This window comes from Scyliorhinus canicula, chromosome 8 (assembly GCF_902713615.1).
Source record: "Scyliorhinus canicula chromosome 8, sScyCan1.1, whole genome shotgun sequence".
NCBI lineage: Eukaryota > Metazoa > Chordata > Chondrichthyes > Carcharhiniformes > Scyliorhinidae > Scyliorhinus > Scyliorhinus canicula.
In genome coordinates this window covers 198,799,293-198,824,529 of record NC_052153.1, presented here as the reverse complement: position 1 = coordinate 198,824,529, position 25,237 = coordinate 198,799,293, and the positions used below count along the sequence as shown (strand labels likewise).

At 44.5% G+C, this 25,237-nt stretch overlaps 1 protein-coding gene across 1 annotated transcript in view; it reads left to right on the top strand.

Annotated features, from left to right (window-relative positions):
* LOC119970799 (nipped-B-like protein) overlaps window positions 1-25,237 on the top strand; it is a 559,915-nt gene that overhangs the window by 224,992 nt on the left and 309,686 nt on the right. Inside the window, 2 exon segments of the mRNA XM_038805973.1 lie at window positions 743-1,354; window positions 21,139-22,692. Of these exon segments, the coding sequence (XP_038661901.1) occupies window positions 743-1,354; window positions 21,139-22,692 (2,166 nt within the window).

Genomic DNA, 25,237 nt, shown 5'->3' with positions numbered 1-25,237 from the left:
TCAGAATCTTGTTGTCTTTAAAGCCTATTGTCGCTCCAGTTTGAGAATTCTCTCTCTGCTACTGAGAAGGATGGCATTCAATGTAGCTCTTCATACTTTTGGTCTATTAGTCACAGCTACTTTCACTTCCCTTGATCATTTTCTTTGCGTGTCCTCTTCAGCTGTTTTCGCTCATGTTACTGCTTCACAGGATCACTTTCACATGGTGAATCTTGCCAGTGTTCTTGGTAAAAGTTTCCTTGAGGAGCAGGATGTTGGAAATGGATTATTCAGGCCAGCTAGTCAGAAATAGATGACCCTTGCTTACTTTTCAGAGTTCATATTCTAAAGTGCATTTGATGTGATTAATATTGGAATGGGGCATCCACTGACGTGGGATATCTTCAGACTCTGCCCTCTTCAGCTGATCAGGCCCAAATCCCATGTATGTCTGTATGGAAGGTGATTTTGAAGAACAACCTATACTTTCACCCATTTTATTTTCCATAGTTATAATCCTTGCCATGATTTTGGCAGTTAATAGGATAGATTTCAGATTGCCAGATTGAGCTGAGGTTTGTAACTGGGGTGAGCAATTTTTTATATCTTAGAATATTTATCACTGGGAGTTTGCAGAATTATACTTGTAAAGCTATTGGATGGTGCAGTTACAATATTTCATACAAGTTAAAATGCTGTTTAGAAGTTTTGTACCCTGCAGTCCATGCACTAGATTTGAACTCTACCTTTTTTGTGCTGACAGCATCCAGGCCGCCTCTGATCTTGCAGTCGCCGCCTCCTTACACCTCTCCCAGAGATGCCCCACCTGATATTCTGCTGGACTCCCCAGACAGGATGGGAAGCAAGAAGAAAAATAAAAAGCCTAAGCTCACCAAGGATGACAAAGAACAGGCAGATAAGACTGCTATGTATGACATTGTCAGCTCTCCATCTAAGGACTGTACAAAGCTCACTTTGAGGCTATCTCGAGTTCGAGATCAGCAGGATGATATGCTCCCAAACATGGACAGCAGTACAGAAAATGAGGCAGAATTGAACAGTGTGCAGTTCCCAGAACAGACTGCAAAACAGCCAGGGACTCCTAATGATATCCATGGCTCAATGAATGTTTCTGCTCCATGTGTGCCTCAACAGGAGCAGGCTTTCCTTCAAACTCAGCAGGTCACTGTCTTGCAACAGAATAATGCAGTTGGAACAGTGAAAACAGCACAGTCACAGCCACTACAGCAACAATCACAACAGACTATGACGCCATACGATGAGGTAGAATTGGATGCTTTAGCAGAGATTGAACGGATAGAACGAGAGTCTGCCATGGAGAGAGAGAGATGTTCCAAGGAGGTGCAGGACAAAGGTGAGATTTCGATATGCGAAAGAGAATCTTGTGAAATTTATACGGAAAAGTTAGTTTTAAAGTTCCTCTGCCCTCTCTTCTACCATTTCTCACCTTTTCCAAACAAAGTTCCACTAACCAATTATGGAGGAGTCTGGCAAGGAAGTTATCTGCTTGGAGGTCCCATTTCTGCTTTTGAGTGACTATAGTTTCTGGTTGCTTTTGGAAACTTTCCATTGGCAGACTAACGTTCGATCTTTTCAAATTGAACTGGCAATAGTTAAGGAATGCAGAATTTGAATTTAAATTTAACTCTTAGAGATGCAATGTTCTTACAAATGGCTGGAATTCTTTATCTAAGACTAAAGTAGGAGATCTTCTTTGTTTCAAAGTAAAGTGTACAGTTTTGTGCAGACAGTTGAAATTTTTACTAAACATTACCAAGCGCCTGTTCCTCTGTTCAGTACAGACCTGCACACTCACTGTTGACTCATACTTTATAGTCATCGAGCGTTAATTTTGAGAAGTTGGTCTGCTTGTTTCCAGAAAATTGTATGGCATAATTCAAAGATGCTATTGAAAGCAATGTGTCTTGGCCTGTTTTGTACACACAGCAAGCCCATCATGCTAAACAACAGAATATTATTTTATGCATTCCTGCATATAAGAATATAGGAACTAGGAGCAGGAGTAGGCCATCTGGCCATTCAATGAGATCATGGCTGATCGTTTATGGACTCGGCTCCACTTTTCCGCCCAAACACCATAACCTTTTACTCCTTTATTCTTCGAAAAACTACCTCTCTTTATCTTGAAAACATATAACTGTGCGATTTGCTGAAGGGTAATAGAACTTGTGACATGTGCAGCAGTGCCACATACCGAGGATTTGATGCATGCCAGTGACATTGCTGGGGAAGATTGATGGCTGTAAATCCATTTAGAACTTGTCTGTTGGCTTTGTTCTTGGTTCTTGTCCATTCTCCAGAGTGATTGCTAAATTTCTGACGCTTCCACTTGCACAAAAAAGCTGCACAGATTTTGAATTAATTAATGAAACCTTTTGTGCAAATGTTGGTTGCCCATGGTTCTTCTGGTGTTCTGTGCTCTCTTTGCCAAAACCATTATTCTTAGATTTAATGGGGAATGTGCATTTTTGCTGTGCAGCCATGATTTCTTGGGTCAAGATCATAAGCTTATTTTGAACCCAGTCCTTTTGCTTAAGTGCAGACTTGTGCAGCTGTTAATGTTTTATTCTATAATAGTATATGATTTCAGAATTTGAATTTCTAGTGACCAAAACCATGCAATCTTGATGTGTACATCTGGTGGAATGTACAATTTTATGACTTTGGATAAGTTGACAGCTATCTGAAAAGTGACTTTACTCTTCTTTGGACTAGCTTCACACCTCTGGTCTGGTCATGTCCAACTGTAGGTGACTGGCTCGTGTTCTAAACTCAGCGCTGACTTTCCTCAATCTGTACTTGGCATCGTGAAGCCAAAATAATGCTGATAGTTCAACTGGTTGATACCTTTGATTAGGCATAAGCCTTCCGTAGCTGTCTAGCCTATCAAAAGGGAGCAATTGTATTGATGAAGCTGAACGTGGAGTTAAAGAGGTCTGTAGCACAGAAGAGGCCCTTCGGCCAATCGTGCCTGCGCCAGTCAACAGAAACCACCTAACTGTTCTGATCCCATTCTCCAGTACTTGGCCCATAGCCTTGTGTGCACATCTAAATAATTCTTAAATGTTCTGAGGGTCTCTGCCTCCACCACCCTTTCAGGCAGCGAGTTCCAGACTCCCACCACCCTCTGGGTGAAAGGTTTTCCCTCACATCCCCTCTAAACCTCCTACCCCTTCCCTTAAATCTTTGCCCCCTGGTCATTGACCCCTCCTCCAAGGGGAAAGGTTTCTTCCTGTCTACTCTATCTGTGCCCCATATAATTTAATACACCTCAATCATGTCCCCTCTCAGCCTCCTCTGGTCCAAGGAAAACAACCCTAGTCTATCCAATCTCTCTTCGTAGGCATGTGGTTTAATGAGATGTTTAAAGGACATTACTATCAAATTGAGGCTTTACTTGTTAGATCATGGATTACAGGCACAGGGATAATTGTATTAAGTGTGATCCCTATCATGAGAGGTTTGCCCTATGATGAAAGTCTGAGTGAATTCTGTGTATCTCCTGGGGTTTAGAAGAGTGAGAGGTGACCTTGCTGCAGAATGCAGGATTGTTAAGCAGGCTGACGGGGTCGACACTGACAGGTTGTTTCCCCTGGCTGGCCAATTAATAATACCGGGCACAGCGCTAGAATTAGGGGTCGATCAGACTGAATTGAGAACTTTTTACTCAAAGGGTTGTGACTCTTTGGAATTCTCAATCCCAGAAGTTACTGGATATTTCATCAGTGAGACTGATGGTTGATATCTCAGGGAATTGAGGGACACTGGGAGCGAGCAGGCAAGTTGAATTGGGAAGAAGATCTGCCGTGACCATATTGACTGTTGCAGCAGCCTTGAGAGGCTGAATAATCCACTTAATTCAGGTGCTATTTGCAGGAGCAATGCTTTATATTAATCATATCAACCATGGATCAATAGGTAGCACTCTCACCTCTGAGTCAGTGTTTCAGCATCAAAAACTGATGATCATGTTGTTATTGTGTTTCTGTTTGTGGAGTTTGCTGCTTGCAAATTGGCTGCTTTTTTGAGCACGTGTCATGGGACTAAAACCAGGAACAATCAACTAATGGACGCAGTCTCTGTGAATTAATATCAATAAATTTCAGGAAATGTTGAATTTTAGTCGAGATATATTACTTTTGGTGAGCTTCACCTATTTATTCTCCCACACCAGTGACTGACATTAGCTTACATGTTGTTCATCTCAAAATACTGGCTCCCTGAGTTTACAGTGACTAGATACTGGCTCCCTGAGTTTACAGTGACTCGATATTGAATCCCTGAGTTTACAGCGACTAGATACTGGCTCCCTGAGTTTACAGTGACTAGATACTGGCTCCCTGAGTTTACAGTGATTAGATACTGGCTCCCTGAGTTTACAGTGACTAGATACTGGCTCCGTGAGTTTACAGTGACTCGATATTGAATCCCTGAGTTTACAGTGACTAGATACTGGCTCCCTGAGTTTACAGTGACTCGATATTGAATCCCTGAGTTTACAGTGACTAGATACTGGCGCCCTAGGTTTCTAGTGACTAGATACTGGCTCCCTGAGTTTACAGTGACTAGATACTGGCTCCCTGCGTTTACAGTGACTCGATATTGAATCCCTGAGTTTACAGTGGCTAGATACTGGCTCCCTGTGTTTACAGTGACTCGATATTGAATCCCTGAGTTTACAGTGACTAGATACTGGCTCCCTGAGTTTACAGTGACTAGATACTGGCTCCCTGAGTTTACAGTGACTCGATATTGAATCCCTGAGTTTACAGTGACTAGATACTGGCTCCCTGAGTTTACAGTGACTAGATACTGGCTCCCTGAGTTCACAGTGACTCGATATTGAATCCCTGAGTTTACAGTGACTAGATACTGGCTCCCTGAGATTACAGTGACTAGATACTGGCTCCCTGAGTTTACAGTGACTAGATACTGGCTCCCTGAGTTTACAGTGACTAGATACTGGCTCCCTGAGTTTACAGTGACTCGATATTGAATCCCTGAGTTTACAGTGACTAGATACTGGCTCCCTGAGTTTACAGTGACTAGATACTGGCTCCCTGACTTTACAGTGACTAGATACTGGCTCCCTGACTTTACAGTGACTAGATACTGGCTCCCTGACTTTACAGTGACTAGATACTGGCTCCCTGAGTTTACAGTGACTGGATACTGGCTCCCTGAGTTTACAGTGACTAGATACTGGCTCCCTGAGTTTACAGTGACTAGATACTGGCTCCCTGAGTTTACAATGACTCGATATTGAATCCCTGAGTTTACAGTGACTAGATACTGGCTCCCTGAGTTTACAGTGACTAGATACTGGCTCCCTGAGTTTACAGTGACTCGATATTGAATCCCTGAGTTTACAGTGACTAGATACTGGCTCCCTGAGTTTACAGTGACTAGATACTGGCTCCCTGAGTTCACAGTGACTCGATATTGAATCCCTGAGTTTGCAGTGACTAGATACTGGCTCCCTGAGTTTACAGTGACTAGATACTGGCTCCCTGAGTTTACAGTGACTAGATACTGGCTCCCTGAGTTTACAGTGACTAGATACTGGCTCCCTGAGTTTACAGTGACTAGATACTGGCTCCCTGAGTTTACAGTGACTCGATATTGAATCCCTGAGTTTACAGTGACTAGATACTGGCTCCCTGAGTTTACAGTGACTAGATACTGGCTCCCTGAGTTTACAGTGACTATATACTGGCTCCCTGAGTTTACAGTGACTATATACTGGCTCCCTGAGTTTACAGTGACTAGATACTGGCTCCCTGAGTTTACAGTGACTAGATACTGGCTCCCTGAGTTTACAGTGACTCGATATTGAATCCCTGAGTTTACAGTGACTAGATACTGGCTCCCTGACTTTACAGTGACTAGATACTGGCTCCCTGAGTTTACAGTGACTAGATACTGGCTCCCTGAGTTTACAGTGACTAGATACTGGCTCCCTGAGTTTACAGTGATTAGATACTGGCTCCCTGAGTTTACAGTGACTAGATACTGGCTCCCTGAGTTTACAGTGACTAGATACTGGCTCCCTGAGTTTACAGTGACTCGATATTGAATCCCTGAGTTTACAGTGACTCGATATTGAATCCCTGAGTTTACAGTGACTAGACACTGGCTCCCTGAGTTTACAGTGACTAGATACTGGCTCCCTGAGTTTACAGTGACTAGATACTGGCTCCCTGAGTTTACAGTGACTAGATACTGGCTCCCTGAGTTTGCAGTGACTAGATACTGGCTCCCTGAGTTTACAGTGACTCGATATTGAATCCCTGAGTTTACAGTGACTAGATACTGGCTCCCTGAGTTTACAGTGACTAGATACTGGCTCCCTGAGTTTACAGTGACTAGATACTGGCTCCCTGACTTTACAGTGACTAGATACTGGCTCCCTGACTTTACAGTGACTAGATACTGGCTCCCTGACTTTACAGTGACTAGATACTGGCTCCCTGAGTTTACAGTGACTAGATACTGGCTCCCTGAGTTTACAGTGACTAGATACTGGCTCCCTGAGTTTACAGTGACTAGATACTGGCTCCCTGACTTTACAGTGACTCGATATTGAATCCCTGAGTTTACAGTGACTAGATACTGGCTCCCTGAATTTACAGTGACTAGATACTGGCTCCCTGAGTTTACAGTGACTCGATATTGAATCCCTGAGTTTACAGTGACTAGATACTGGCTCCCTGAGTTTACAGTGACTAGATACTGGCTCCCTGAGTTTACAGTGACTAGATACTGGCTCCCTGAGTTTACAGTGACTAGATACTGGCTCCCTGAGTTTACAGTGACTAGATACTGGCTCCCTGAGTTTACAGTGACTAGATACTGGCTCCCTGAGTTTACAGTGACTCGATATTGAATCCCTGAGTTTACAGTGACTAGATACTGGCTCCGAGTTCACAGTGACTCGATATTGAATCCCTGAGTTTACAGTGACTAGATACTGGCTCCCTGTGTTTACAGTGACTAGATACTGACTCCCTGAGTTTACAGTGACTCAATATTGAATCCCTGAGTTTACAGTGACTAGATACTGGCTCCCTGAGTTTACAGTGACTCGATACTGGCTCCCTGAGTTTACAGTGACTAGATACTGGCTCCCTGAGTTTACAGTGACTAGATACTGGCTCCCTGAGTTTACAGTGACTCGATATTGAATCCCTGAATTTACAGTGACTAGATACTGGCGCCCTAGGTTTATAGTGACTAGATACTGGCTCCCTGAGTTTACAGTGACTAGATACTGGCTCCCTGAGTTTACAGTGACTAGATACTGGCTCCCTGAGTTTACAGTGACTCGATACTGGCTCCCTGAGTTTACAGTGACTAGATACTGGCTCCCTGAGTTTACAGTGACTAGATACTGGCTCCCTGAGTTTACAGTGACTAGATACTGGCTCCCTGAGTTTACAGTGACTCGATATTGAATCCCTGAATTTACAGTGACTAGATACTGGCGCCCTAGGTTTATAGTGACTAGATACTGGCTCCCTGAGTTTACAGTGACTAGATACTGGCTCCCTGAGTTTACAGTGACTAGATACTGGCTCCCTGAGTTTACAGTGACTAGATACTGGCTCCCTGAGTTTACAGTGACTCGATATTGAATCCCTGAATTTACAGTGACTAGATACTGGCGCCCTAGGTTTATAGTGACTAGATACTGGCTCCCTGAGTTTACAGTGACTAGATACTGGCTCCCTGAGTTTACAGTGACTAGATACTGGCTCCCTGAGTTTACAGTGACTCGATACTGGCTCCCTGAGTTTACAGTGACTAGATACTGGCTCCCTGAGTTTACAGTGACTAGATACTGGCTCCCTGAGTTTACAGTGACTAGATACTGGCTCCCTGAGTTTACAGTGACTCGATATTGACTCCCTGAATTTACAGTGACTAGATACTGGCGCCCTAGGTTTATAGTGACTAGATACTGGCTCCCTGAGTTTACAGTGACTAGATACTGGCTCCCTGAGTTTACAGTGACTAGATACTGGCTCCCTGAGTTTACAGTGACTAGATACTGGCTCCCTGAGTTTACAGTGACTAGATACTGGCTCCCTGAGTTTACAGTGACTAGATACTGGATCCCTGAGTTTACAGTGACTAGATACTGGCTCCCTGAGTTTACAGTGACTAGATACTGGCTCCCTGAGTTTACAGTGACTAGATACTGGCTCCCTGAGTTCACAGCGACTAGATACTGGCTCCCTGACTTTACAGTGACTAGATACTGGCTCCCTGACTTTACAGTGACTCGATATTGAATCCCTGAGTTTACAGTGACTAGATACTGGCTCCCTGAGTTTACAGTGACTAGATACTGGCTCCCTGAGTTCACAGTGACTTGATATTGAATCCCTGAGTTTACAGTGACTAGATACTGGCTCCCTGAGTTTACAGTGACTAGATACTGGCTCCCTGAGTTTACAGTGACTCTATATTGAATCCCTGAGTTTACAGTGACTAGATACTGGCTCCCTGAGTTTACAGTGACTAGATACTGGCTCCCTGACTTTACAGTGACTAGATACTGGCTCCCTGACTTTACAGTGACTAGATACTGGCTCCCTGACTTTACAGTGACTAGATACTGGCTCCCTGAGTTTACAGTGACTAGATACTGGCTCCCTGAGTTTACAGTGACTAGATACTGGCTCCCTGACTTTACAGTGACTCGATATTGAATCCCTGAGTTTACAGTGACTAGATACTGGCTCCCTGAATTTACAGTGACTAGATACTGGCTCCCTGACTTTACAGTGACTAGATACTGGCTCCCTGAGTTTACAGTGACTCGATATTGAATCCCTGAGTTTACAGTGACTAGATACTGGCTCCCTGAGTTCACAGTGACTCGATATTGAATCCCTGAGTTTACAGTGACTAGATACTGGCTCCCTGAGTTTACAGTGACTAGATACTGGCTCCCTGAGTTTACAGTGACTAGATACTGGCTCCCTGAGTTTACAGTGACTAGATACTGGCTCCCTGAGTTTACAGTGACTAGATACTGGCTCCCTGAGTTTACAGTGACTCGATATTGAATCCCTGAGTTTACAGTGACTAGATACTGGCTCCCTGAGTTTACAGTGACTAGATACTGACTCCCTGACTTTACAGTGACTAGATACTGGCTCCCTGAGTTTACAGTGACTAGATACTGGCTCCCTGACTTTACAGTGACTAGATACTGGCTCCCTGAGTTTACAGTGACTAGATACTGGCTCCCTGAGTTTACAGTGACTAGATACTGGCTCCCTGAGTTTACAGTGACTCAATATTGAATCCCTGAGTTTACAGTGACTAGATACTGGCTCCCTGAGTTTACAGTGACTAGATACTGGCTCCCTGAGTTTACAGTGACTAGATACTGGCTCCCTGAGTTTACAGTGACTCGATACTGGCTCCCTGAGTTTACAGTGACTAGATACTGGCTCCCTGAGTTTACAGTGACTAGATACTGGCTCCCTGAGTTTACAGTGACTCAATATTGAATCCCTGAGTTTACAGTGACTAGATACTGGCTCCCTGAGTTTACAGTGACTAGATACTGGCTCCCTGAGTTTACAGTGACTAGATACTGGCTCCCTGAGTTTACAGTGACTCGATACTGGCTCCCTGAGTTTACAGTGACTAGATACTGGCTCCCTAAGTTTACAGTGACTAGATACTGGCTCCCTGAGTTTACAGTGACTCGATACTGGCTCCCTGAATTTACAGTGACTAGATACTGGCGCCCTAGGTTTATAGTGACTAGATACTGGCTCCCTGAGTTTACAGTGACTAGATACTGGCTCCCTGCGTTTACAGTGACTCGATATTGAATCCCTGAGTTTACAGTGGCTAGATACTGGCTCCCTGACTTTACAGTGACTAGATACTGGCTCCCTGAGTTTACAGTGACTAGATACTGGCTCCATGAGTTTACAGTGACTAGATACTGGCTCCCTGAGTTTACAGTGACTCGATATTGAATCCCTCAGTTTACAGTGACTAGATACTGGCTCCCTGAGTTTACAGTGACTAGATACTGGCTCCCTGAGTTTACAGTGACTAGATACTGGCTCCCTGAGTTTACAGTGACTAGATACTGGCTCCCTGAGTTTACAGTGACTAGATACTGGCTCCCTGAGTTTTCAGTGACTCGATATTGAATCCCTGAATTTACAGTGACTAGATACTGGCGCCCTAGGTTTATAGTGACTAGATACTGGCTCCCTGAGTTTACAGTGACTAGATACTGGCTCCCTGAGTTTACAGTGACTAGATACTGGCTCCCTGAGTTTACAGTGACTAGATACTGGCTCCCTGAGTTTACAGTGACTCGATATTGAATCCCTGAATTTACAGTGACTAGATACTGGCGCCCTAGGTTTATAGTGACTAGATACTGGCTCCCTGAGTTTACAGTGACTAGATACTGGCTCCCTGAGTTTACAGTGACTAGATACTGGCTCCCTGAGTTTACAGTGACTCGATACTGGCTCCCTGAGTTTACAGTGACTAGATACTGGCTCCCTGAGTTTACAGTGACTAGATACTGGCTCCCTGAGTTTACAGTGACTAGATACTGGCTCCCTGAGTTTACAGTGACTCGATATTGAATCCCTGAATTTACAGTGACTAGATACTGGCGCCCTAGGTTTATAGTGACTAGATACTGGCTCCCTGAGTTTACAGTGACTAGATACTGGCTCCCTGAGTTTACAGTGACTAGATACTGGCTCCCTGAGTTTACAGTGACTAGATACTGGCTCCCTGAGTTTACAGTGACTAGATACTGGCTCCCTGAGTTTACAGTGACTAGATACTGGATCCCTGAGTTTACAGTGACTAGATACTGGCTCCCTGAGTTTACAGTGACTAGATACTGGCTCCCTGAGTTTACAGTGACTAGATACTGGCTCCCTGAGTTCACAGTGACTAGATACTGGCTCCCTGACTTTACAGTGACTAGATACTGGCTCCCTGACTTTACAGTGACTCGATATTGAATCCCTGAGTTTACAGTGACTAGATACTGGCTCCCTGAGTTTACAGTGACTAGATACTGGCTCCCTGAGTTCACAGTGACTTGATATTGAATCCCTGAGTTTACAGTGACTAGATACTGGCTCCCTGAGTTTACAGTGACTAGATACTGGCTCCCTGAGTTTACAGTGACTCGATATTGAATCCCTGAGTTTACAGTGACTAGATACTGGCTCCCTGAGTTTACAGTGACTAGATACTGGCTCCCTGACTTTACAGTGACTAGATACTGGCTCCCTGACTTTACAGTGACTAGATACTGGCTCCCTGACTTTACAGTGACTAGATACTGGCTCCCTGAGTTTACAGTGACTAGATACTGGCTCCCTGAGTTTACAGTGACTAGATACTGGCTCCCTGACTTTACAGTGACTCGATATTGAATCCCTGAGTTTACAGTGACTAGATACTGGCTCCCTGAATTTACAGTGACTAGATACTGGCTCCCTGACTTTACAGTGACTAGATACTGGCTCCCTGAGTTTACAGTGACTCGATATTGAATCCCTGAGTTTACAGTGACTAGATACTGGCTCCCTGAGTTCACAGTGACTCGATATTGAATCCCTGAGTTTACAGTGACTAGATACTGGCTCCCTGAGTTTACAGTGACTAGATACTGGCTCCCTGAGTTTACAGTGACTAGATACTGGCTCCCTGAGTTTACAGTGACTAGATACTGGCTCCCTGAGTTTACAGTGACTAGATACTGGCTCCCTGAGTTTACAGTGACTCGATATTGAATCCCTGAGTTTACAGTGACTAGATACTGGCTCCCTGAGTTTACAGTGACTAGATACTGACTCCCTGACTTTACAGTGACTAGATACTGGCTCCCTGAGTTTACAGTGACTAGATACTGGCTCCCTGACTTTACAGTGACTAGATACTGGCTCCCTGAGTTTACAGTGACTAGATACTGGCTCCCTGAGTTTACAGTGACTAGATACTGGCTCCCTGAGTTTACAGTGACTCAATATTGAATCCCTGAGTTTACAGTGACTAGATACTGGCTCCCTGAGTTTACAGTGACTAGATACTGGCTCCCTGAGTTTACAGTGACTAGATACTGGCTCCCTGAGTTTACAGTGACTCGATACTGGCTCCCTGAGTTTACAGTGACTAGATACTGGCTCCCTGAGTTTACAGTGACTAGATACTGGCTCCCTGAGTTTACAGTGACTCAATATTGAATCCCTGAGTTTACAGTGACTAGATACTGGCTCCCTGAGTTTACAGTGACTAGATACTGGCTCCCTGAGTTTACAGTGACTAGATACTGGCTCCCTGAGTTTACAGTGACTCGATACTGGCTCCCTGAGTTTACAGTGACTAGATACTGGCTCCCTGAGTTTACAGTGACTAGATACTGGCTCCCTGAGTTTACAGTGACTCGATACTGGCTCCCTGAATTTACAGTGACTAGATACTGGCGCCCTAGGTTTATAGTGACTAGATACTGGCTCCCTGAGTTTACAGTGACTAGATACTGGCTCCCTGAGTTTACAGTGACTCGATATTGAATCCCTGAGTTTACAGTGGCTAGATACTGGCTCCCTGACTTTACAGTGACTAGATACTGGCTCCCTGAGTTTACAGTGACTAGATACTGGCTCCATGAGTTTACAGTGACTAGATACTGGCTCCCTGAGTTTACAGTGACTCGATATTGAATCCCTCAGTTTACAGTGACTAGATACTGGCTCCCTGAGTTTACAGTGACTAGATACTGGCTCCCTGAGTTTACAGTGACTAGATACTGGCTCCCTGAGTTTACAGTGACTAGATACTGGCTCCCTGAGTTTACAGTGACTAGATACTGGCTCCCTGAGTTTACAGTGACTAGATACTGGATCCCTGAGTTTACAGTGACTAGATACTGGATCACTGAGTTTACAGTGACTAGATACTGGCTCCCTGAGTTTACAGTGACTAGATACTGGCTCCCTGAGTTTACAGTGACTAGATACTGGCTCCCTGAGTTTACAGTGACTAGATACTGGCTCCCTGAGTTTACAGTGACTAGATACTGGCTCCCTGAGTTTACAGTGACTAGATACTGGCTCCCTGAGTTTACAGTGACTAGATACTGGCTCCCTGAGTTTACAGTGACTAGATACTGGCTCCCTGAGTTTACAGTGACTCGATATTGAATCCCTGAGTTTACAGTGACTAGATACTGGCTCCGAGTTCACAGTGACTCGATATTGAATCCCTGAGTTTACAGTGACTAGATACTGGCTCCCTGTGTTTACAGTGACTAGATACTGACTCCCTGAGTTTACAGTGACTCAATATTGAATCCCTGAGTTTACAGTGACTAGATACTGGCTCCCTGAGTTTACAGTGACTAGATACTGGCTCCCTGAGTTTACAGTGACTCGATACTGGCTCCCTGAGTTTACAGTGACTAGATACTGGCTCCCTGAGTTTACAGTGACTAGATACTGGCTCCCTGAGTTTACAGTGACTAGATACTGGCTCCCTGCGTTTACAGTGACTCGATATTGAATCCCTGAGTTTACAGTGGCTAGATACTGGCTCCCTGAGTTTACAGTGACTCGATATTGAATCCCTGAGTTTACAGTGACTAGATACTGGCTCCCTGAGTTTACAGTGACTAGATACTGGCACCCTGAGTTTACAGTGACTCGATATTGAATCCCTGAGTTTACAGTGACTAGATACTGGCTCCCTGAGTTTACAGTGACTAGATACTGGCTCCCTGAGTTCACAGTGACTCGATATTGAATCCCTGAGTTTACAGTGACTAGATACTGGCTCCCTGAGATTACAGTGACTAGATACTGGCTCCCTGAGTTTACAGTGACTAGATACTGGCTCCCTGAGTTTACAGTGACTAGATACTGGCTCCCTGAGTTTACAGTGACTAGATACTGGCTCCCTGAGTTTACAGTGACTCGATATTGAATCCCTGAGTTTACAGTGACTAGATACTGGCTCCCTGAGTTTACAGTGACTAGATACTGGCTCCCTGACTTTACAGTGACTAGATACTGGCTCCCTGACTTTACAGTGACTAGATACTGGCTCCCTGACTTTACAGTGACTAGATACTGGCTCCCTGAGTTTACAGTGACTGGATACTGGCTCCCTGAGTTTACAGTGACTAGATACTGGCTCCCTGAGTTTACAGTGACTAGATACTGGCTCCCTGAGTTTACAGTGACTCGATATTGAATCCCTGAGTTTACAGTGACTAGATACTGGCTCCCTGAGTTTACAGTGACTAGATACTGGCTCCCTGAGTTTACAGTGACTCGATATTGAATCCCTGAGTTTACAGTGACTAGATACTGGCTCCCTGAGTTTACAGTGACTAGATACTGGCTCCCTGAGTTCACAGTGACTCGATATTGAATCCCTGAGTTTACAGTGACTAGATACTGGATCCCTGAGTTTACAGTGACTAGATACTGGCTCCCTGAGTTTACAGTGACTAGATACTGGCTCCCTGAGTTTACAGTGACTAGATACTGGCTCCCTGAGTTTACAGTGACTAGATACTGGCTCCCTGAGTTTACAGTGACTCGATATTGAATCCCTGAGTTTACAGTGACTAGATACTGGCTCCCTGAGTTTACAGTGACTATATACTGGCTCCCTGAGTTTACAGTGACTAGATACTGGCTCCCTGGGTTTACAGTGACTAGATACTGGCTCCCTGAGTTTACAGTGACTCGATATTGAATCCCTGAGTTTACAGTGACTAGATACTGGCTCCCTGAGTTTACAGTGACTAGATACTGGCTCCCTGAGTTTACAGTGACTAGATACTGGCTCCCTGAGTTTACAGTGACTAGATACTGGCTCCCTGAGTTTACAGTGACTCGATACTGGATCCCTGAGTTTACAGTGACTAGATACTGGCTCCCTGAAGTTTACAGTGACTAGATACTGGCTCCCTGAGTTTACAGTGACTAGATACTGGCTCCCTGAGTTTACAGTGACTCGATATTGAATCCCTGAGTTTACAGTGACTAGATACTGGCTCCCTGAGTTTACAGTGACTAGATACTGGCTCCCTGAGTTCACAGTGACTCGATATTGAATCCCTGAGTTTACAGTGACTAGATACTGGCTCCCTGAGTTTACAGTGACTAGATACTGGCTCCCTGAGTTTACAGTGACTAGATACTGGCTTCCTGAGTTTACAGTGACTAGATACTGGCTCCCTGAGTTTACAGTGACTAGATACTGGCTCCCTGAGTTTACAGTGACTAGATACTGGCTCCCTGTGTTTACAGTGACTAGATACTGGCTCCCTGAGTTTACAGTGACTAGATACTGGCTCCCTGAGTTTACAGTGACTCGATATTGAATCCCTGAGTTTACAGTGACTAGATACTGGCTCCCTGAGTTTACAGTGACTAGATACTGGCTCCCTGAGTTTACAGTGACTAGATACTGGCTCCCTGAGTTTACAGTGACTCGATATTGAATCCCTGAGTTTACAGTGACTAGATACTGGCTCCCTGAGTTTACAGTGACTAGATACTGACTCCCTGACTTTACAGTGACTAGATACTGGCTCCCTGAGTTTACAGTGACTAGATACTGGCTCCCTGAGTTTACAGTGACTAGATACTGGCTCCCTGAGTTTACAGTGACTCGATATTGAATCCCTGAGTTTACAGTGACTAGATACTGGCTCCGAGTTCACAGTGACTCTTTATTGAATCCCTGAGTTTACAGTGACTAGATACTGGCTCCCTGTGTTTACAGTGACTAGATACTGACTCCCTGAGTTTACAGTGACTCAATATTGAATCCCTGAGTTTACAGTGACTAGATACTGGCTCCCTGAGTTTACAGTGACTAGATACTGGCTCCCTGAGTTTACAGTGACTCGATACTGGCTCCCTGAGTTTACAGTGACTCGATACTGGCTCCCTGAGTTTACAGTGACTAGATACTGGCTCCCTGAGTTTACAGTGACTAGATACTGGCTCCCTGAGTTTACAGTGACTCGATATTGAATCCCTGAATTTACAGTGACTAGATACTGGCGCCCTAGGTTTATAGTGACTAGATACTGGCTCCCTGAGTTTACAGTGACTAGATACTGGCTCCCTGAGTTTACAGTGACTAGATACTGGCTCCCTGAGTTTACAGTGACTCGATACTGGCTCCCTGAGTTTACAGTGACTAGATACTGGCTCCCTGAGTTTACAGTGACTAGATACTGGCTCCCTGAGTTTACAGTGACAAGATACTGGCTCCCTGAGTTTACAGTGACTCGATATTGAATCCCTGAATTTACAGTGACTAGATACTGGCGCCCTAGGTTTATAGTGACTAGATACTGGCTCCCTGAGTTTACAGTGACTAGATACTGGCTCCCTGAGTTTACAGTGACTAGATACTGGCTCCCTGAGTTTACAGTGACTAGATACTGGCTCCCTGAGTTTACAGTGACTAGATACTGGATCCCTGAGTTTACAGTGACTAGATACTGGCTCCCTGAGTTTACAGTGACTAGATACTGGCTCCCTGAGTTTACAGTGACTAGATACTGGCTCCCTGAGTTCACAGTGACTAGATACTGGCTCCCTGACTTTACAGTGAGTAGATACTGGCTCCCTGACTTTACAGTGACTCGATATTGAATCCCTGAGTTTACAGTGACTAGATACTGGCTCCCTGAGTTTACAGTGACTAGATACTGGCTCCCTGAGTTCACAGTGACTCTATATTGAATCCCTGAGTTTACAGTGACTAGATACTGGCTCCCTGAGTTTACAGTGACTAGATACTGGCTCCCTGAGTTTACAGTGACTCGATATTGAATCCCTGAGTTTACAGTGACTAGATACTGGCTCCCTGAGTTTACAGTGACTAGATACTGGCTCCCTGACTTTACAGTGACTAGATACTGGCTCCCTGACTTTACAGTGACTAGATACTGGCTCCCTGAGTTTACAGTGACTAGATACTGGCTCCCTGAGTTTACAGTGACTAGATACTGGCTCCCTGACTTTACAGTGACTCGATATTGAATCCCTGAGTTTACAGTGACTAGATACTGGCTCCCTGAGTTTACAGTGACTCGATACTGGCTCCCTGAGTTTACAGTGACTAGATACTGGCTCCCTGAGTTTACAGTGACTAGATACTGGCTCCCTGACTTTACAGTGACTTGATATTGAATCCCTGAGTTTACAGTGACTAGATACTGGCTCCCTGAGTTTACAGTGACTAGATACTGGCTCCCTGAGTTTACAGTGACTAGATACTGGCTCCCTGAGTTTACAGTGACTAGATACTGGCTCCCTGAGTTTACAGTGACTAGATACTGGCTCCCTGAGTTTACAGTGACTAGATACTGGCTCCCTGAGTTTACAGTGACTAGATACTGGCTCCCTGAGTTTACAGTGACTAGATACTGGCTCCCTGAGTTTACTGTGACTCGATATTGAATCCCTGAGTTTACAGTGACTAGATACTGACTCCCTGACTTTACAGTGACTAGATACTGACTCCCTGACTTTACAGTGACTAGATACTGACTCCCTGACTTTACAGTGACTAGATACTGGCTCCCTGAGTTTACAGTGACTAGATACTGGCTCCCTGACTTTACAGTGACTAGATACTGGCTCCCTAACTTTACAGTGACTAGATACTGGCTCCCTGAGTTTACAGTGACTCGATATTGAATCCCTGAGTTTACAGTGACTAGATCCTGGCTCCCTGAGTTTACAGTGACTAGATACTGGCTCCCTGAGTTTACAGTGACTCTATATTGAATCCCTGAGTTTACAGTGACTAGATACTGGCTCCCTGAGTTTACAGTGACTAGATACTGGCTCCCTGAGTTCACAGTGACTCGATATTGAATCCCTGAGTTTACAGTGACTAGATACTGGCTCCCTGAGTTTACAGTGACTAGATACTGGCTCCCTGAGTTTACAGTGACTAGATACTGGCTCCCTGAGTTTACAGTGACTAGATACTGGCTCCCTGAGTTTACAGTGACTAGATACTGGCTCCCTGACTTTACAGTGACTAGATACTGGCTCCCTGAGTTTACAGTGACTAGATACTGGCCCCCTGACTTTACAGTGACTAGATACTGGCTCCCTGAGTTTACAGTGACTAGATACTGGCTCCCTGAGTTTACAGTGACTCGATATTGAATCCCTGAGTTTACAGTGACTAGATACTGGCTCCCTAAATTTACAGTGACTAGATACTGGCTCCCTGACTTTACAGTGACTAGATACTGGCTCCCTGAGTTTACAGTGACTCGATATTGAATCCCTGAGTTTACAGTGACTAGATACTGGCTCCCTGAGTTTACAGTGACTAGATACTGGCTCCCTGAGTTCACAGTGACTCGATATTGAATCCCTGAGTTTACAGTGACTAGATACTGGCTTCCTGAGTTTACAGTGACTAGATACTGGCTCCCTGAGTTTACATTGACTAGATACTGGCTTCCTGAGTTTACAGTGACTAGATACTGGCTCCCTGAGTTTACATTGACTAGATACTGGCTTCCTGAGTTTACAGTGACTAGATACTGGCTCCCTGTGTTTACAGTGACTAGATACTGGCTCCCTGAGTTTACAGTGACTAGATACTGGCTCCCTGAGTTTACAGTGACTAGATACTGGCTCCCTGAGTTTACAGTGACTAGATACTGGCTCCCTGACTTTACAGTGACTAGATACTGGCTCCCTGACTTTACAGTGACTAGATACTGGCTCCCTGAGTTTACAGTGACTAGATACTGGCTCCCTGAGTTTACAGTGACTAGATACTGGCTCCCTGAGTTTACAGTGACTAGGTACTGGCTCCCTGACTTTACAGTGACTAGATACTGGCTCCCTGAGTTTACAGTGACTAGATACTGGCCCCCTGACTTTACAGTGACTAGATACTGGCTCCCTGAGTTTACAGTGACTAGATACTGGCTCCCTGAGTTTACAGTGACTAGATACTGGCTCCCTGAGTTTACAGTGACTCGATATTGAATCCCTGAGTTTACAGTGACTAGATACTGGCTCCCTGAATTTACAGTGACTAGATACTGGCTCCCTGACTTTACAGTGACTAGATACTGGCTCCCTGAGTTTACAGTGACTCGATATTGAATCCCTGAGTTTACAGTGACTAGATACTGGCTCCCTGAGTTTACAGTGACTAGATACTGGCTCCCTGAGTTCACAGTGACTCGATATTGAATCCCTGAGTTTACAGTGACTAGATACTGGCTTCCTGAGTTTACAGTGACTAGATACTGGCTCCCTGAGTTTACATTGACTAGATACTGGCTTCCTGAGTTTACAGTGACTAGATACTGGCTCCCTGAGTTTACAGTGACTAGATACTGGCTCCCTGTGTTTACAGTGACTAGATACTGGCTCCCTGAGTTTACAGTGACTAGATACTGGCTCCCTGAGTTTACAGTGACTCGATATTGAATCCCTGAGTTTACAGTGACTAGATACTGGCTCCGAGTTCACAGTGACTCGATATTGAATCCCTGAGTTTACAGTGACTAGATACTGGCTCCCTGTGTTTACAGTGACTAGATACTGACTCCCTGAGTTTACAGTGACTCAATATTGAATCCCTGAGTTTACAGTGACTAGATACTGGCTCCCTGAGTTTACAGTGACTAGATACTGGCTCCCTGAGTTTACAGTGACTCGATACTGGCTCCCTGAGTTTACAGTGACTAGGTACTGGCTCCCTGAGTTTACAGTGACTAGATACTGGCTCCCTGAGTTTACAGTGACTAGATACTGGCTCCCTGAGTTTACAGTGACTAGATACTGGCTCCCTGAGTTTACAGTGCCTAGATACTGGCTCCCTGAGTTTAAAGTGACTAAATGTGTAGTTCTCTTTTTCTGCTTGGTTGCTCTTACTCTGACCACAAATACACTTCAGTATTGCTGAAAACTACCAAAGGACTACAGGTATCCAGGCCCCATATCAGGGAAGCTTGGAACTGGACTTGTGCTGATTTTGGGCCTGAGGCTGAGCATGTATCCACAATATATTAAACTGAGAGGATTTTATTTTAATTGCTACCCAGGGCGCAATCTTTGAATGTAGCTGGTTTTCGGGTCCTTCTGGAATTTTGGACACCGGTTTAAGGGGGTCCTGTACCTGTATTTAATTACACTAAGATGAAGTAAAGGAGTAGGTGATAGTTATATTTTTTAAATAAGAACATACGAACTAGGAGCAGGAGTCGGCCATCTGGCCCCTCGAGCCTGCTCCGCCATTCAATGAGATCATGGCTGATCTTTTATGGACTCGGTTCCACTTTCCGCCTGAACACCATAACCCTTAATCCCTTTATTCTTCAAAAAAACTATCTATCTTTACCTTGAAAACATTTAATGAAGGAGCCTCAACTGCTTCTCTGGGCAAGGAATTCCATAGATTCACAACCCTTTGGGTGAAGAAGTTCCTCGTAATATTTTATCATTTAAATAATCCCTTATGCTGTTATTCCAACCGAAATGGATAACCTCACATTTGTAAATTTGTAAAGTGTCTAGTCTTGGTGTTTCGTTTTGCAACCTTAATTTTAAGAGGAAGAGTGATGCACAGACTATCATTTTTACAGATTTATGTCCTGTTGTGCAACCATATGCCAAATTTTGTACTTGTACAAAATATGTTTTCCTGGATAGTATTACCTGGATGGATGCTCGTTTACTTCCCCTAACGTATGGATCAAAACATTTTATCTACAACAAAGACTGGATTTGCCTGGTTAGCAGTGGTTCGAATATTATGATTATAAGTTGTCACACCACCAAAGAATGACTAGTTGTAAAATGAGAAAAGATTGCTCTGTCCATCACAGCTAACCCTCTTAATACCTTTACCAGCACCTTTGATTCTTTATATCATGGTGATTGGAATGGAAGGCAGTACTTCTAATGCGAGGTGACATTATGTCACACCTGGAATAAGTTCATTCTTTGTGTGACCAAACATTGCTCTGCATTGTGATTTGCATTATATTGTGCAAGTATATGATAGTAACCTTCAAATGTTTCTTTGTTTTAGACAAACCTTTAAAGAAACGGAAGCAAGACTCATTTCCACAGGAGACTGCTCCAGGAGGTGGTGGTCCTGTGAGTGGAGGCGGTGCAAACAGACCTGCCCTGTTGGTCAGCATTGATCTACAACATGCAGGAAGAACTGATGGACAAGCAGCCCCTCCTCCAGAGTCAGAAAACACGAAGAAGCCTTTGGAGTTGGTACGGCAGAATACAGATGTATCGTTAACACGGCCAGAAGATACAACAGGAGTATTAAAACCCAAGCCAGAAAATCACCCAGATGCCCCCAAGAGGAAATGTGAAAACGAGGGGCAAAAGGAAAAGGACAACAGTCGGCCTGATGTGATCAAACCTAGGCCTGAAACTCCAAAACAGAAGAGTGAGAGTCGACCAGAGACACCAAAGGGAAAGCATGACAACAGGCGAGATGTGGCTAAACTAACACCAGAGAAGAGACTTGAAATATCTAAACACAAGCACGAGGGCAAAACGGAACATACAAAAATGAAAGAGAGTAGATCAGATGCACCAAAGCCACGCCATGAAGGACGGCAAAGTTCAGAGGCTCCCAAAGAGAAACGAGATCTGCACCAGGAAACCCAGAAACAGAAATCAGATGAGAAAAATGATTCTGAAAAAGGAAAAGTGGACGCATCTAAGATCAGGAGACCCGATACCCCCAAATTAATCAAGAGTGAATCTGATTCTAAACTTACTCGAAATGAGACTCCTAAAAATAACCAGACAGACTGTCCAAAACCGGTGAAGGGGGAAAAGAAAGTGCGTTCTGATTCAGGTGACCGAGGAGATCGCGGTGACCGAGGAGATCGCGGTGACCGAGGAGATCGCGGTGACCGAGGAGATCGCGGTGACCGAGGAGATCGCGGTGACCGAGGAGATCGCGGTGACCGAGGAGATCGCGGTGACCGAGGAGATCGCGGTGACCGAGGAGATCGCGGTGACCGAGGAGATCGCGGTGACCGAGGAGATCGCGGTGACCGAAGCGAGCGCCGTTCACCAGAAGAACAACGGTTGCGATCAGAAAGTCCCAGAGTCAAACATGATAACAGAGAGCCTGGGAAAACGAAACCTGAAGTGAAAGATCGCGCTGCATTGAAGCAGAGTAGAAGATCAGACATTCCATCAGGATCACTGAGCAGTAAAGACAGGGACGACCGCCGATTGGAGGGGAACAAAGTGAAAGCAGAGACTCCCAACCCTCTTTCTGATAAAGACAAATTTCCCAGCTACCTACTGGGGGGTGGAAGGTCCAATGCACTAAAAAACTTTGTAATTCCAAAAATCAAGCGGGATAAGGATGGGAATGTTTGTAATGAGCAGAGGGAATTGAGGAAGTCGATGGATAAGAATGAATTAAAATTAAAAGTGGAAAAAATGGATCTTGTGGAGGATTTGAAGAAGGTGATCAAGCCTGTTGTGGTTCTTCATAAGTTGCCCTTTGATGAAGTGCAGAAATTTATCAAGGAAGCCGAAGAAAAGAATGCATCAAGGAGTTCCAGCAAATCTAAGAGCAGATTGCCCTCCAAGTCAAGTAAAGGTACAAATATTTTTTTTTATGATTGCACGTATAACTTGCAAGAGTTACCAAGATCCTTTTCATGTATAACTTGTCGATTGTTTCCTTCTTCTGTCTGCAGGGATATATTTGGTCTCCTGATGAATCATATCATTGAGTATTACAGGAACACCCTCCAGTGGCAGAGTATTAGTACAGCATCTAGACAAACTGAGCTTTACATTGTGCTTTACCGTGGCCTTAGATAAATGTTCCCTGTCGGCTTGTCACCTCCCCAAGTCCACCCCAAAAACGCAAAGTCTTTTTCTGGCACCCAAGTCCCACCTCTTTTCCACAGATCCTGATGATTTTTTTCCATCCAGCTATTGTTCAGTTTTCCCTTTGAAAGCTGTGTTCTACCTGTTTCCACAGCCCGATCAGGCATTGTAACTCATGGTGCAAAATAAATTCTCTTCCTGTTGGCTCTGGTTCTTCCCTTTCTATCCTTGAGTTATTGACGTTACAGCCATTGGAAACTGTTTTTCTCTATTTAATCTAACAGCTCAAATATCTTGCTGCGATATTTGATTTTGATGCGAGGATCACACCCAGAAAGGCATTGACGGAGTAAAACATTCTCCGGAGCATTGATGTGAGCATGTGGCCCTGGGAATGAGTTTGAAGACTCAACCATCCAGGGCATTTCTGACCAAGCTGTCAGGGAAGTCCCCAACCATTGTGATGAATTTCTCAGGACATGAGTTTCTCCATTGCCTTCCAATGGTTTTCATGGCTGACTGTTTCAAAGGCCTTGATGAAGTCAATAAATGTGCTGTAGAGGTTCAGAATCTGTTCTTGGTATTTCTCCTGGAGCTGTCTAACTGTGAATACCGTATCAGTGGTTTTTTGACCTTTTCTGCAACTGCACTTACTTCTCTGGCAGCAGATCCTGGTCGAGAAGTTGCTCGAAGAAGGGTTTGGCAAAGATTTGCTGGTGATGAGAGAGAACTAAAATTCCTCTGATTGCTGCAAGAGTTCCTTGCCATTTGTACAGGTGGACTTCAGAGACATCCTTGTATTCATAGAATCATAAAACCCCTACAGTGCAGATAGAGGCCAATTGGCCCATCGAGTCTGCACTGACCCTCCAAAAGAGCACCCTACCTAGGCGCTCTTCCCCACCCTATACCTGTACCCCCACCTAACCGTTTAGCATTTCCAACCCACCTAACTTTCACATCTTTGGATTGTGGGTGGAAACTGGAGCACCTGAAGGAAACCCTCGAGTCTCCTGATTTCAGGAGAAGGTGCAAACTTCACACACAAGTCACCCAATGTGAATTGAACCTGGATTCCCCGGTGCTGTGAGGCGACAATCGTGCTGCCCACAAACTTGCAAGATTGTTCCTTGCTTCCACATCGACTGAAAGAGTTCAGTGAGCATCTTACCAGGTATTGACCTTCCTTCAGCCTTGGATGCGTCAGCTGGGATTGCATCAGCTCCTGGACCGTTGCAGCTAGATGGGAGGTTGATGGCGTTGATTTAGAACACATTGGGAGGGTCATCAAGAGGGCAATTGATTGCCCGTTGATGGAAGCCCGTTGATTGCATCTTCATTGGTGGGTGAAGGTCAATTACGGATGTGGTTAAAGTGCTGTGCTACTTTTTCTCTATAATTTGGGCTTTTTCTGTGAGCAGCATTGACCTGTTGGCATTGAGACTAAATTAGTGGACTGAGGCCCATAGACAGATTTCAGAATATTGAAGAGCCTTTTCACATTTTGTCGGGGCATCAAGGAGGAATAGATCTTGATGTTTAACTTTGAAATGATAGGATAGCAGCAGTCCAACCATCAGTGCCTCACATGGTTTTTGTTACACGCACACCCTGTCAGTCCTTCTGCCTGGTGATAGAATAGTCAATTAGATGCCAATGCATAGAATAATAACCTTTTATTGTCACAAATAGGTTTACATTAACACTGCAGTGAAGTTACTGTGAAAAGCCCCTAGTCACCACATTCCAGCGCCTGTTCAGGTACACAGAGCTGATACAGGGATTGAAGCCACACTGCTGGCCTTGTTCTGCATCACAAACCAGTTGTCTAGCCCACTGAACTAAACCAGTTGTGGGGGTGTATCCATAGCATCGTGCTGCGACTGGTTTGTTCGTTGGTTTCATCACCTCCCCAGAAGGTTAACACCATAGATCTCCAACTCTGACCACACTGTTCTAGTTGACGTCTAACTAGTGTCTTTATAAATTAAGCATAACTTCCTGGATCTCTATGTCCCTATTAATGAAGCCAGAATGATATATGTTCTCACCTCTCTCCACCCGCCCTGCCACTTGAAGTCATCCACGCACTTCTACATCCAGGTCCCTCTGCTACTGCGCCCTCTTAAGAATTTTACCCCTAATATAATATTGTTTCTCCATGTTCTTCCAACAAAATGCATCACTTCACACTTCTCTATGTTGAACTTTATCTGCCACAGTCCACCATCTTGTCTATGTCCTTCTGAAGTTCTACACTGTCCTCCTCCCAATTTACAATATTTCCAAGTTTTGTATCACCTGCAAAA